At 38.1% G+C, this 16803-nt stretch overlaps 1 protein-coding gene across 1 annotated transcript in view; it reads left to right on the forward strand.

Annotated features, from left to right (window-relative positions):
• LOC121381444 (gonadotropin-releasing hormone receptor-like) overlaps nucleotides 1-13122 on the forward strand; it is an 81663-nt gene extending 68541 nt beyond the window's left edge. The window contains exon 3 of the mRNA XM_041510761.1: nucleotides 12125-13122. Coding sequence (XP_041366695.1) covers nucleotides 12125-13028 — 904 coding nt within the window. The 3' untranslated portion in view covers nucleotides 13029-13122. The remainder of the gene's footprint in view (nucleotides 1-12124) is intronic.
• Nucleotides 13123-16803: the final 3681 nt, after the last annotated feature.

The following is a 16803-nucleotide window of genomic DNA, read 5'->3' on the forward strand; positions in this document are numbered from 1 at the left end:
TGTTTTTTAAAAATAGTATATGCCCTTTCCTACAGACAGGACAGCATTTGGTATTACCAGCCATGAGACACTGGAACAGCAGAAAATCCAATCAGTTGCTATAGCCTGGTTACCCATGACGAGCGCTCAACCGATAACTAAATTCGGCCCCAAAACCCATGGTTGTACCACCGCACCACAGAGACCGGTAGCGCAATATCCAGTCGTTGATTTTTAACTTGAATTCCGTGCTTGTATTAAATTCTTCCGAGTACTCTACCATTCGAGAGATATAGTGGGGAAGATAACACAATAAGTGTGCATTTTTGGTTAAACACATGAAACTTTGCACATATATACCTTGACCCGTTACAAACATTTTCAAATATGAACTCAAGTCAGCAGCGCCCCCTGGTGGCCAGGGAGGATCTACAGTTGTTCCCCAAGCGCTTTTAGTTGGGTGGCTAAATACAAAGTGTGCACTGTTGGTTAAAAGCATGAAACTTGGCACATACACACCTTGACCCATTACAAACATATTCAGATATGGACCCAATTCGTCAGCGCCCCTGTTGGCCAAGGATGATCTACACATGACCTACCCCTTTCATTGTAGGCATTTCGTAATAACTTTCATGTACTTGCAATCAAATGTATGATTGTCATTCATTGTTAAAGTTACATCAATTCTAAAATTTCAATGCACTTGAATAGATGAGATACATATAGGGAGAGATGGGGGTGATACAAGGGTTAGACATATTTTTGATGGAAGGAAACCATTAGTATCAATATCTGACGATGTGTGTACTGTAATCGACTAAACCTGAGCACAGAAAGATCCTTGCAAAGTGCAAAGAAGGCGATTGGCAGTGCAGATTAAAAAAGAAGAAGCGATGACAAAGATAGAACTTGTTAAAAAGACTTTGCGTATTATACAGATTCCAGATTAAACGGCAACTTGTTATGATTAGGGCATCCTGGGTGGGTGGAATGGTTTCCACTGTCTTACCCTTTTGGCAGTAGGCCTACAACACCTTCTTTGCTCGGTCATCACGTTCCAGGTTACTGGTCTAAATCCCACCCCTGACTCGTTTTACATTTCAAAAGGAAGCACAAATATTGTCACATCCTGTGAAGCTGTGGTACAGAGGTAGGGTCAGTGATTTCTCTTTTACCGAGGACATCATAATTTATATACCATAGTGTCTGCTTTCTCGAACACCTTTCCTCACTTTTCTTTTGAATTCTTCGTTGCTGCTCGTGATATGTGTCCCATATTACGTCAACTATTTTAGAATGTTCTAACTGTGTAATGATGTATGTAGCAAATATACTGTTGACATTCTGATCATATAGCAGGTTGCTGATAGGAACAAGATTCCAGGACAGTAGGCAGGCGTTTTACATTATCCAACCATCAAGCAGGAACGTTTTGAATTCATCACTACAAAAAATTTCACTATAGACTGACCTGAAGACAGGGAAATTATCATCACACATGATGGCATAGCTTTTCGTCAAGGAACTGAGCGTTCAATGTCACCACGTAACCACGAGGAAGCAGACACTAGGCTTTTAATTCAACTGTCTTGTGTGCGCTGTTAACATATGTATGCTTGTCATCTTAATTGGCAAGTTCTGTTATTTGATTACCTTCAATGAAAATGTGAATAATTGGGTTGCCTTTGGTACAGACCTGTATGACGTCTCGGGTAAAGACATTCCTGTCCCTACCTCTGAGGATGTGACACTACCTCTGCTTTCCTTAGAAACAGTGAAATTACGGTCTGAGGTGTACGAAACTGCTTACCTGATATAACCAGTACCTTCATCTACATGGTGCTCAACCCTTACACCGTAGATAAAGATGTTCCATATTTCCAGCTACTGGAATAGCGACCTAAAATATGTTGACAAAGCAAGGAAGGTGGTGTATTGCCAAAAGGGGAAGACAATGGAAACCATTCCACCAACCGAGGATGCCTTATTGCAGTATTCAAAATGAGTTGCATACCAAGCTGGCATATGGTCCAGCAATTAACAGAGTGAACACAATGCATCTACTCCTGAAGGGTGGGATGGACGTTTATTAAAAACAGCCAGTCCTGTATACTGTACATGTGGCACCAAAAGGTTGCTGTGATTTGGATACGTGTGGTTTTAAGATTCTGAAAGGATGTGTCACCAGATGTGCATGCTAAAAAGCTCCATTTGAAATGCGCTGAACTGAAATATTCCATAGACACTGCATGCATGAATATGAAATGAGCACTATATATTGCAATTCGTGATCGTAACTACACTACCCTATATTCAAAGGAAACTTTGCCTTGTCTAGAACAGAATGACATCAAAGCAAACAGCTGGTAAGACTCACACTAAATGTTGCAGCTTTTCCACTTTGTATCTTGTCTCCATAATTTATGTCCATGTCAATTTTATAAAGATTCATCTAGTGATATTTTGAACAGAACTGCCTCCGTGGAAGGGTGGGGCCATTTGTCTTATCCTCCCACAGTTACCAGGGACTATTGCTGAGTGTTTGTAATGCGACATGGTATCTATGTTTACACATTTCATGATATATACAATATATTTGATGTGCATATTACATATGATTGCTTCATGGCATGAAAGTACAAATCCTCCACACCAAAACCATTGCTCATCCTGCACTCCCACACCCCAAATCTGCACCTGCATCCATCTCACCTATTCCCAATTACATTAAATTTGGAACTGATGTAGCATTAACAATGGGTGCAAGTTATTAACCAAACGTACGCAATTGTTTTGTTAGCACTTCCACTAAAAGGGGGTGAAAAACATCTGTAGATTCTCCCTGGCCACCAGGGTGCGCTGCTAACTTGGGTCCATATCTGAAAATGTTCGTAATAGGTCAGTGTATATATGTCAAGTTCAATTCTTTTAGCCAAAAGGGCCAAATGTTTTTGTTAGCTGCCCCACTAAATGAGGTAGGGGACATTTGTATCTATGGTATCCATGTGCCAAAGTTTCATGTGTTTAACCAAAGCTGCACTATAACTAAAATTAGGAATTTCCGCCTACGACCGATTAGGCAAAGACTCCCGCTTTAATACATCAATAATCCTACATGTTTGACGTTAAATACCTTTACATCGATAATTTCCCAGTTCACTGATAACAAATATTTCACATACTAATCAATAATACACACACTACAGGAAGAAACACGTCAGCACCTACGTATTTAACCGGAACCTTGTTGAAATGGGGGTGCTGTCGGGTTTCTTCCTGTAGTAGTCAATCGAAACAGTGTAGAAAGGAGGTGCTGTCGGGTTTCTTCCTGTAGTAGTTAACCGAAACAGTGTAGAAAGGGTGTGCTGTCGGGTTTCTTCCTGTAGTAGTCAATCGAAACAGTGTAGAAAGGAGGTGCTGTCGGGTTTCTTCCTGTAGTAGTTAACCGAAACAGTGTAGAAAGGGTGTGCTGTCGGGTTTCTCCCTGTAGTAGTTAACCGAAACAGTGTAGAAAGGGGGTGCTGTCGGGTTTCTTCCTGTAGTAGTTAACCGAAACAGTGTAGAAAGGGTGTTCTATCGGGTTTCTTCCTATAATGTGTGTATTAGTGGTTAATATATGAACTATTTGTTATCGGTGAACTCTAGAATGATCAATGTATTGGTATTTAACATCAAACTTAGAATGATTGGTGTATTAGAGCGGATATCTTTATTACTGGGCATACACGGTAGTAGGCAAACATCCAGTGTTTTCATTACAGAGTTATCTCAAAGAGCGATTATGACCGTCCTAATGCTCGTCTTGTTCTGAAACGGCAGAGTACTCGGGCTAGTATTTAATTAAGGTTAAATAACATTAGATGTTCAGAAATAAGTATTGCTAGCAAGAACCTAAAAGTGCATACATAATTACTTCCTAAAGGTATAGACGTTGCATAATTATCATAATTATATAACATGTCTGAACTGAACTGAACTAAACTTTATTTACACTCAGGCCGTAGTCTACGGCATATGAGGATATATATACATACAGCAGTCAATATAACTGTAACAAGATGGTGGGTGTACATAAATACAATAAATACATATTAATAAATACAAAAAATACACAGAATATCAGCCAGAGGATTTGAAAGTATTCATAATTAGATTACAAAATATAGAAAGTTTTCTAAGGACACCAGCTTTCTTAGAGTTGAATAATTTATAAAATTTATATATATTTGGTTTAGACTGACAAAAAGATGGTAAGTAACGCTTTCTTTCATTCTTAAAAAACAAACATGTAAATATATAATGAAACTCATCTCCGATATCGTAATTATTACACAATGGACATATTCTATTTTGTAGTGGTACATTTTTCCATCTGCCCGTTTCAATTGGAAGATTATGGTTTGATAATCTGAAGCGTAATAATGGACACCAATGTTTTCTCTCTATAATTGTGATGTATGTCTCAAATTCAACCGTATTTTAAAATAATTTATAATTTGAAGCTTTGGATGAGTTATCAATATAAGTATACCATGATTGTAAGTATTGATCCGTAAGCTTTGTATTAATATACGTTTTCAACATGGAATCACTAGTAATAGCATTGCATTGTGATAACCATATATATGTACAACCAATATCATCTAAAACAGATTTAACATACATAATCCATTTGTTATTATAAGTTATTATTAACATCATTCAGTAATAATGTGTACACCAATAATGACAACTTGGACTGTTTTCTAGTAATTAGTCGATACCAGAAAATTATCATTCTTATTTTTACGGTAATATATACCGGGTAACGTCCAAGTTCTCCATATAATATATACAATGGTGTAGATTTTCTTACAGGTAATAACAATTTTATAAACTGGTTACATAATATTTCAGTTAATGACAAATTTTCAAAACCCCATATTTCGCTGCCATATAATAGGACTGGTAAAACCATGCAATCAAATAATTTTAGTTGGCACTGGATAGAAATATTATGACATCTGCCTTGTCGTAGAATAAAAAACATAGCCTTTTGTGCTTGTGTATATAACATGTTTCTTGCCTTAGTAAATCTATTCGATTTGTGAAATATAATACCAAGATATTTATAACTTTCTACGTTATCAAGCTTTGATTTTCCAAGGTAAAACACCTTTTTGTAATCTTTCTTGTTCCCACTAAAGAATAAGACCTTTGTCTTGTTAAAATTTACTGTTAGTTTCCATTTCGTGCAATACGAATCAAATATATTCAGAGAGTTTTGCATATCTTGGTAATTATCTGCAAGGAGTACAGGGTCATCAGTATAGAGTAAAACAAAAAGAACAATTGACGTATGGATTAAAGAATCACTGAATAATTCGCCTATGCCTATACCATGGCAGTCATTCATTTTAAATGTATCTTCAATATCATTAAGAAACAAAGAAAATAACAAAGGGGATACATTTTCACCTTGTCTTACACCAACACAGCAGGGAATAAAATCTGTCATAGAATTATGTGCGCTGACACAAGATTTGATATTCTGGTACATGTTATAAATTACTTGAAAACATTTACCATTTATACAATTTTTAAGTAATTTATCCCAAAGTCCAATTCTCCAAACTGAATCAAAAGCTTTGTTAAAATCTATAAAAGTACAAAAAAGTGTTTTCTTCCGTGCTTTCGTCAGTTCTATTAATCCATATAGTGTAAAGACATGATCATTTGTTGAATAATCTTTCCTGAATCCTGCTTGAACTTCAGATAATGTATCATTCGTTTCTAGATACACTTTTAGTCCATTATTTAACACGGCAGTAAACAATTTTCCAAGACAACTGTGTAGTGTAATAGGTCTATAATTTTCAGGATTATCTTCATCTCCACTTTTATAAATTGGCTTGATTATACCACTACCATGAGTCAGGGAAGATACCGTATTCACAATCTAATTAAAATTAGCTCCACTATTACATGTGGATCTAACACCAGCCAGTTGGAGCTCATGTCCACCAATCAAAACCTTACTTGCAGAATCTTGCCAGTGATTTAAAAATAATTTGAAAACATTCCGAATTATCCTGAGGGTATACGATATGTTTCATGTAAATTAAGAATGCCTTAAAACATGTTTTATTTTATAAAATAAATAATTTGTAATGTAAAACTGAAGACTGATAACCCACCCCGTACGTATTGGTATGGTTCGCTGTACTGCGGCCACTAAAATAGACTCGCCCGATATTTTTAGAATTTGTATGCTCCCAAATAACGTTATAAAAGGCGAAGTGTTATTGGGAAATATTTAAATTATTATTTACAGATGAAATGTTACCTGGACATTGGATACAACGCAATGTTGTTAGCAATCCGATTAAAATTAGTTCCACTGGTCTAGATAAGGCATTCGTAATTGACATGAAACATATCGTATACCTTCAGGATAATTCGGAATGTTTTCAAATTATTTTTAAATCACTGGCAAGATTCTGCAAGTAAGGTTTTGATTGGTGGACATGAGCTCCAACTGGCTGGTGTTAGATCCACATGTAATAGTGGAGCTAATTTTAATTAGATTGCCGTTTTCAAATACTAAATTAAAATGTTTGACATATACAGGAATCATACAGTCAATAGTTTGCTTAATATATTCATTAATTATGTTGTCGAGACCCGAAGCTTTGTTATTCTTAAGTTTTTTTAACAACTGTAAGTATTTCTTCTTGTAATATAGGGCTATCTAAGATACAGTTACTTTCTAAATCTTTAATAAAGTCTGGTTCGAGAGTTGTGTCAACATATGCTTTTTACTTCTTTAAAGTATTGATAAAGTGTTTCTGATGGTGGCAAATTACAGTCACTTTGTTTTTCTTTTAAAAGTTTCCAAAAAGCTCGCGTGTCGTGACGGTTGAGATCTGTGAGTTTCTGTTCTGTTTTCCAGTCATGTCTTCTTAAATGTTTTAATATTACATTCTTGTATCGTTTACTGGCATTTAAAAGTCGTTGTTTGTTATCCATTGTATTCGAGTTCTTGTAAGCTGTTCTGGACTCATGTATTTTCTTCTAAGTAATCTACATTGATTGCCGAACCATGCCTTGTTACTCCCGCGCTTGGGTCTAATACTACTTCGTTTGTAGCCAAAGGTGTTCACTGCCGTATCCTTGAATAAATTACTGATAGTGTCCACTGTGACGTTAAGCTGTTCCTTTGAAAAGTGTTCACTTAGCTGATCTAGGTCTGAGATGATAGTTCTGATAGTTTCTCTGTTTACGTTTTCACTGTAGTTTTCAGCTAAACGATTATTCCATTTTCGTGACTTTATTTCAGTTTCTTCAAGATCGTCTTCTTGTTGAAATAATTAGTGGGCTGTGAATGTCCGAATATAACGATTCAAAATCAAGAACTTTAAAGTTTATAATGTTCTCTAATACACATAACGAGGCTATAGCATAACTAACAACACTGGTTCCCTTACAAGTAGTTTTACCAGTATATTTATCATCACCAATTCTTCCATTAACAATGTACATATTATTATTTTTGCAAACTTCAATAAGTTTATATCCATGACTATTTGGTCTCCAATTATCTTGATTTTTTCTTTCTAGGGAAATTCCTATGTTTAACAAGTTGTTGGGTTCATTCAGAAAATCAGATAATTCAGTTGAAAATTCTACTGTGTTATTTGTTTCGGTGTCACAAACTACATAATCTGGGAGTGACTGCGTTCTAGCATTAAAATCGCCAATGAGAAGAATGTTGTTTTCATTAGATAAGTTGTTAAGTTCTCCATGTAACACATTAAAAGTATCATTATTAAAATAAGGAGATCTTTCAGGCGGTATAATGATATTAGATGAATTTCTAGATAATATGGTGTTTTTAAGGTCAAACCATAATACATACTCAGATGTATTTTGATAAACATGTACATGCGTAGTTAAATTATTTCTAACAGCTATGCATATACCACCGGATTTTACACATGATTTTAGTTTTCTGTTATTTGTATATATACCGTGTAACCAGGTATATCTATATTATCAATATCATCGAGTTTGGTTTCAGCTAAACATGAAATATCATAGTGGTTAATAAAGTTAAAAAATTCTGGTATACACAATCTAGTTTTTAAACCACAGACATTTAAATATACAATATTTACACAGTCACAAACGTTCACCATGTTTGTGTCACGACGTAGTTTTGATTCCTCACTCGATGTAGTTTGGTCATCGCCAGCGTCGATCCCCTGGCTGTCCTAGGCAGGCTGTTCCCTCGGGGAGGAGTAGTTGCGAGCTCGCTTGTTGGGATTGTTAGGATTGACAGGTGGAGGGCTGCGAGTGTTCGAAGTGTTGTGTCCATCACGTGGTTCACTGTCTGGGTACCATCGCCTGCCTTCGATGAAAAGTTTATCAGCCACTAGCGATGCACGGAGTCCTCTTCGTTTAGCCTCACTAAACTTAGGCCACAAACACTTTCTGCGTTCGACGATCTCGCGAGGAAACTGTTCACTGACGCCGAAATGAGTCCTTTTCAAAACTTTAAAGCTTCTTCTAACAGTTTTGCGGTCTTTATATCGTTAAAATTTGGCAACAATGGGTCGCGGTCTAGCTGGGTTTGTTGTTTTCCTACCGAGACGGTGCACACGATCAAACTGAAAAGTATTTTCATGTTTCATCTCATCCTTGTGAAATGTATGCAACACCTGCTCTGTATCCTCGTCGTCTTTTTCTTCAATCCCATTAAAAATCGGATTGTCTCTCATCGATCGTGTCTGAATGTCTAACACACTCTCATAAAACTCTTCACAGTCATGGCGAAAGCTGCCCATATCGTCAAAACTTTCCGAACCTGGCTTACCTCTTCCTTCATAGTATCAACAACATCCGCCATTTTCTTTCTTTCCGTACGGGCTTCCTCAAAGCTAGCATTTACAAAGTTTATCGATGTTTCTAACTCCAATATTTTCTTGTTACTGTCATGCAACTGAGTTTTAAAATCACTGACATTAAGTTCAATAGCTTGTAACCGTTGCTCAATGCCTTCTATTTTGTCTGTCTTTTGTGAGATGACAAGAAGTGTATTCGATATTTCGTTAAGTTTCTGAAATACCTGATTAGTCCATGGTGGAATCTGGGGGTGCTGTTGTAACGCTTGTCCCAGTAACACAGGCTGAACTTGGTAAACTGGGTTACCATATTCCGGTGAGAGCGTCAACGAAGGATTAAAGAAACCTTGCGACTGTGTGTTGGATGAGCTGGTCTGAGAAATTGACGCCATGTTGTCCTTTGTTTGCTTCGGCTCGTCGTTATTTTCTTTCTGCTTCTCCCTCTTCTTCTTATTCCCTTGTTTCGTTACTGGCATGAGAATATCTTGTCAGATACCACGTATATACAATTAATTTACACCATAATTGTATTAAACACACACACACACACAAAGAGATAAAAACATTTAAAACACCGGAGCTAATTTTCTTCAACCTTCCACCATCTTGCCACGTGGTTTCTCGCTATAGAAACAAAATAGGCTGGGGACGTTATGGAAGAAAAAACAAGTGATGTAATTAGGAACTTACGTTTCGGCATGTAACGGACAAACCACTTGATGTGGTCTCAAATAATAGGAACCTTAAGATTTTGTCTAAACACCTGCGAACGTTTACTGATGGTGTGGACTCTGGTGTTACGTTGCATGCGATCATTGCTTTAATAGGCCTACTTCACTGTGGATCCGTGTGAGAGGCGCTAATTGTAGTCTATCCATTCATACTGCATGGCTACATTCATTTCATTTCAACTTATTTTCGTGCTTATATCCAATTAAGGTTCAAGCTATCTGGGCTGTCTGTCCAGGACAGTGAGTTAGTTGTTAGTGGTTAGCGGTTAGTGAGAGAGAAGAGGATGTAGTGGCCTTACACCTACCCAATGAGCCCTTAAGAACTCGCTCTGGATGGGAGCAGGTACCGGGCTGCGATCCCTGTACATACCAGCCTGTATTCCGATGACTTAACCACTGCGCCACCGATGCCGAAACAAAATGGCTACAACGCAGCTCGCAACGACGTTTTCTTTAAATTAAACAATGAAGTAGCACAGATGAAGTGTTAAAGGGACATTCCTGAGTTTGCTGCATTGTGAGACGTTTCTGACTAATAAAATATTTCTACGATTAAACTTACATATTAAATTAAAAAAATTGTTTAGAATATCAGTGTCTGTATATTCAATGTGTTTCTGGTCGTCTTAATATTTGTAAGAAGCCCAAGCTGGATTTTGTCTTCAAATAATTTCGTACGTACGAAAACAAATTATTTTAGGAAATAAAATTAAATTTAACCTAGTACAATATTAGAACGATCAGAAACACGTTTAATATACAGACATTAATATTTTATGCAGAAAAAATGTATTTGATATGTAATTACAATCGTTAAAAAGTATCTGTTAGTCGATAACATCTTAAAAATTGCAGCAAACTCAAGAATGTCCCTTTAAGCGTTACTTTACTAGGTATGCGTGGGAGTACAATATATAGATGTGAGCTGTTATTAAAATTTACTGTTGACAAATGTTATGTAGATAGATATATAGGAGAGAATTTACAACTAAAGAGACCAAAATTTAGAACCGAGCATAGCTTACATATTAATAACATAATAAAGATTTAATTATTCTCTTTAAAATATGTATATAAACAAAAAAAAAATGAAATCTAGCTTGTTATAGGTAGTATTAAACCAGGTAACAACCGGCTGGGTCAAAGTTCGAGGTGCACCTTACTTTTGATAGAGCAGTTAATACCACAAGTCCTGTCATTGGTGATAAATATGACAGTTTTTGTTGTAAAACAAAATTAGCTTCATCTGGGCAAAACATGTATGCAATTTTATGTGCGAGGTCCGACTAAAAATAGCGTGACACTTTTTCTGCGGTAGACATAGACGTTATCCAGTATCTCTGAAATGAGCAGCCTGACCCCCAATTGTTTCTGATTAACTTTAAAGGTGAGGGGTGGTAATGCTACAGGTAGGAGTTTTAGCCACATATGTTACTACTGTCGTCTATAGCATTTAATTTGGTGGTATACATCAAATAGAGCATACCTTTGCTAAGTGTAGAAACGGTCTGCTGGAGAGAGAGAGAGAGAGAGAGAGAGAGAGAGAGAGAGAGAGAGAGAGAGAGAGAGAGAGAGAAGATAGAGAGTTAGATTATTTCCCGCCACATAACTGTCGCTTGACAGGTCTACTGATTATCACCAGAATAACACTAACAATGGTGTTGTCAGTGCGTTTTCAGTACTTTATCACCATCGGGAAATAAATAATTAAATCGATTGCTGATGCGGTACTCATAATGAAGAGGTTTATCACATCAAGTCGTATTTTGTTTGATTATCATTAGCTCGTGATCCATTCGCATCACGATGCTGCCGTTGTTGATTATATCATCGGTCACTTCACTAAATTCTCTATAACCGCAGGTAACCAACACGTCGATATACCCCATGTACACGTGTATAAAATGTCAAATTTTGGTTGTTTTGTTCAACGGCACCACTAGAGCTATTGGCTATTGAATGTCAAACATTTGATAATTTTTTACTTATATTCTTAAAGAAAACCCGCTTCATTTTTCCATTAGCAGAAAGGGATCTTTTGTATGCACTTTCCTATAGACAGGACAGCACATACCAGGAGCTGTGATATACCAATCGTGATATCGGGACAGGGAAAGCAAACCAGAGAATGGGTCCACTGAGGTGGTTGGGTCCTGCGAGCGCTCTACCGACTGAAATAGAATGTTTAAAGTTAAAATTAATGTCAAAAACGTAGCTTAGTGGTAAAGCGCTTGCCTGATGCGTGGTCGGTCTAGAATCGATCCCCAATGGGCTATTTCTGGATCCAGCCAGTGCACCACAACTGGTATATCGAAGGCCGCTGTATGTGCTATCCCGTCTGCGATGCATATAAAATATCCTTTGCTACTAATGGACAAATGTAGTGGGTTTCGGAATTACCAACCTTTTGACATCCTATAGCCGAAGTTAAATACATCAATGTGATCTAGTTGTGTCTTTAAACAAAACAAACTTTAACTTTTACCTTTCTTTCATTCATCGTCTGTTTATTTTTTTATTTTTTTTCAGGGCTACAACATCTCGTGCAAAACAGATGATACTGATTTCATGGATCATGGCATTTGTCTTCGCCATTCCACAACTGTTTATATTTGTCCAAGTGGTGGACCAAGAAATGACTGGTACCCGTGTCCACTACGCTTGCAAAAGCCGGGGATACACGGCAGCCTGGCAGCGCAAGTTATACTTCACTTTCATGACCGCCTACATCCTCGTCATCCCCGCCATTCTCATATCCTACTGCTACGTCAACGTCGTGCTCGTGGTGTGGCGGCAGGGCAAGATGATAGCATCGTCCCACAGAGATAACGGCACTCTGAGGAGAGCCATGGTCGACAAGAAAGCCATTCCTCGGGCGAAAATTAAAACCATCAAAATGACCTTTAGCATTATCGCCAGCTTCGTTGCCTGTTGGACTCCATATTTTGTGACGACGTTGATTCGCATTTACAGTGATTACAAGTACAAGATTCCACAGACGGTAATGGTGTTCGCAGAGACCGTTGCCCTTCTACAGAGCGCCCTTAATCCCCTTCTTTACGGATTCTTCAGCATAAAGCTCAAGAGAGGACTCATGGAAGTGTTCTGTCCCCACAGACTTGTGGCGCGCAAGATGAGCATGCGAAGTGGCGGCGCCTCGGAGTGTCTCTCCGCCACGGAGGAGTACAACATTCTTCACAGGGTGAACAAACAGAACGTACACCGGTTCAGAGAGTCCGTGTCGAACTCGAGCAGCGGGTCGCACCACGAAAGGGGGAAGTCGATGATAATCACGGAAGAGAACCAGAATGGATTTCGCTTGAGGGTGCGCTTCGCTTCCAAAGACGTTTCCAGGAGCGACAAAAGCTCGGTGTCCGACGCGGTCGACTATCGTTCTGGGGACGATTATCACATTAAGTCGTCTTGTATGTGATTGCCATTAGTTGTTGATCAATGCTCATTATATGTGATGTTTTTCGTTGATGATCTTGTTATCGGTATAAATGATAATGCCAATGGTGTATTTAGTTTGTTTTGAGTTTCCTTTATCATAAGTTGCATTACCTTATTTGTGTCAAAAAAACACACTCTTGTTTAACGTATTTACCAGCGTATTTACTGAAAAATGTAGGGTAATGGCCCGTGTTTATATAATTTGTTATCGTTTCGTAGTCTTGTATTATAAGTTATCGATTACTAAAACTATTTACTAGTGGCCGTAGTCAAGACATATTTGTATAAACTGGTACAGGCGCGGATCCAAGGAACGTGTCAGCAGGTAATCACTCACCCACCCACCCTTGTTAACGAAAGTGTAGATTTGTTTTGTCCTACTCTATATATATTTGTTTAAGTGGCAATCAATACAGACCCCCCCCCCCCCCCCCCCCGCCCCAACACTACAGTTTGTGCCCAACCCCTACTCCAGATATCGTCCCAAAAGGCCTGTGTGAACTGGGACTGCGTACCTACTACACTATCCCGAAATCTAAATTGCATTCACAGATGAATACAATGTGTTTGTTGTTTTTCATTGGGAAACATGTACCGTCCGTTTGATATATCTGTTAAAATTTACCTTATAATATAATACAATACATGTCGCTGTACTTTTAATGTTGAATATTTTAGGTGCCCGTTTTTGAACGTTGCATCCCCTCCGTGAATACTGGAGGTGCCCTTTAAAACGTTGCTCCCATCCTTACATAAATAGTGCATCCTCCTCTGTGGTAACCCCTTGGTTCGTATCACGGTGCCCGTTCCAGCTACATGTCATTCTACAACTCTATGGGGAGGTGTATGAACACAATATCAACTTATCTCAGTTGACCACCACCCTGTGTCCTAGAATTACCACTCGGATGAGATGTGACCACAACAGGGTGCTTGACCGTTAACTGGAGATGAGAACGAAATTAAATTGAAATTGCATACGCATCTCCCTAAGTTGAAAGGCGAATTTATGCGATGGCTTGTAAATATTAAATTACACACACGGGCTGCTTTTTACAGGTTGTACTATACCAAATAAAATACCATAGGTAACCATGTTAATGTTTGCATTTAAAAAGCCTCGGTCAGTTTAGCCAATTCTTCATTAGAAAGGACTGCTATTCTATGCGTTTAGTGACACTGAAGTTTTGCTTGGTTATGATTGGCTGCAAAGACGGCGCCAACCAAGCCAAGCAGGGTTTAAGGTCGACGACAGTCACTTTTCGTACCCTTGGTTTGGCTTCGTACACAATAAATAAAACATATCCAATGGTAATCTTTTGATATAATATATTTGACAAAAGGTACTTTTTATTTCTTTCATCTTTTCGTCCGTACGAATTTATTTGAAGACAAAATCCAGTTTGCGCTTCTTTCAAATATTAAGACGACCAGAAACACATTGAATGTAAAGACACTGATATTCTAAACAAGAAAATATATTTAATATGTAGGTTTAATCGTAGAAATATTTTATTAGTCGGAAACATCTTACAATGCAGCAAACTCAGGAATGTCCCTTTAAAAATGAAGACACGTGGTGACAATACAATCAAATATAGCATAAATACTTTTTTTTTTCTTTTTTTTTAAGTATCAAATGATATTGGATATATCTGTCTGGTTTACTGAATTTACTTGTAATTTCAGAAATAAATTTTGACATTTTACGGAGGGTGCTATACTATTACAATTAAACAGGGTTTTTTTCAATTTAAATGTGCTAGGTTTGATTTATAATAAGCCTTTATAAGCCTTTTGCATGTGTTCATAAAATAATTACATTTTAAATAAGTAGTGACATTCGTGTCCAATATAATGTTGTTCGCACAATGTACATACTCTTTTTTTCGGCTGGGATGCTTCTGTTTCTATGGGAAACTATTGATTACATGTTTTGAATTTCGGGTAATTCAATAAAGTATTTTTCCAAATTTAAATGTCACACCGTGACATTTTCACCAAACGTGCTTACATATACGAAACACGATAGTTCAATCAATCAGCCATTCCATACGTGCTTCCATCTACCGAAGGTTCAAACACGTCTGTTATAGACGGATGTGTACAAGACAGGTCACAATATGTATTTTTTCTCACGACCACGCAAGACGAAATATTCGACAATTCCGCCTGCACGCGAGAGCTATCGGCTGAGCAAAAAAGTCTCAACCAACTTTTTATCGTGTGCGGCGTGTCCCCTGTGAAGAATCTCCTCCTCGGCATTGTATTATTCTGAGGTTTTCTTTGATTATTTTCCACAAAACATTGATCACTCAAACATGTCTATTTTACAAAGTTAGTAATACATTCTAGTCAGAAGAAATATTGCCTTCAATCCATTATTTTCCACTAAAATAGTTTTCATTTTATTTAACTGACTAAAATGCAGCTATACTATAGTTCTCTTCGACACTTCAGGCAATAATTTGTATTTTCTAACTGCGTTTGTTGCACGCGTGTACCGCTGTATGCGATAGTACTGCTGGACTCTGTGAAGCATCTCGTCACGCTCGTATGACCTGTGAACACGGCACATTTCGGTACACGTCTTGTGACATTTCAAAACAAATCCATAATATACAGAACAACATTAGAAAAGCAGCTCAAGATTCAGTCTCAAAATAATTGAACACTTATATCAGAATTCATTTAAAATACACATCAATACACAAACAGACAGACAGACCCCACAGACACACACACAAACACTACACATACACACACGCGCACATGCAGAAACATCAAACACACAACCACCACACGCACACGCACAAACACACACATATAAAAAAACCCCACACAAACACATACAAACAAACACAAACACACACACACACACAAACACACACAAACACACACACACACAAACACACACACACAAACACACACACACACCACACACACACACACCACACACACACACACCACACATACCACACACACGAAACCCATACACACACACCACACATACACACCACACACACACCACACACACATACCACATACACCACACACACACATACGAACACACACACACCACACATACACACACCACACACACATCACACCACACACACACGCACATGCAGAAACATCAAACACACAACCACCACACGCACAAACACACACATATACAAAAAACACACACACACATACACACACACAAACAAACACCACACATACACACAAAAAACACCACACACATACACACGCACACATACTTACCACACACATATACACAAAAACACACACACACAAACACACACATACACAAATACACACACACACACCACACACACACACACCACACCACACACACACCACACAAACACACATCCACAGACGCATATCACACACGCACATACACCCACCACCCACACACACACACACCACACCACACCACACACACACACCATAGACATACACACACAAACACACACGCACCACACACACACCACACACACACAAACACACCACATACACCACACACACACCACACACACACACACACACCACATCACATCACACCACACCACACCACACCACACCAGACACACACACACACACTAACACACACACACACCACACCACACACACACCACACACACACACACACAAACACACACCACACCACAACACACACACACACGTTTATCCTAAAAGGTCAGGCGTGCGCGTCAATGGTTCATTTCAGCTTGATTTTCATGATTTTA

Source organism: Gigantopelta aegis, chromosome 9 (genome assembly GCF_016097555.1).
Source record: "Gigantopelta aegis isolate Gae_Host chromosome 9, Gae_host_genome, whole genome shotgun sequence".
In the NCBI taxonomy this organism is placed as follows: domain Eukaryota; kingdom Metazoa; phylum Mollusca; class Gastropoda; order Neomphalida; family Peltospiridae; genus Gigantopelta; species Gigantopelta aegis.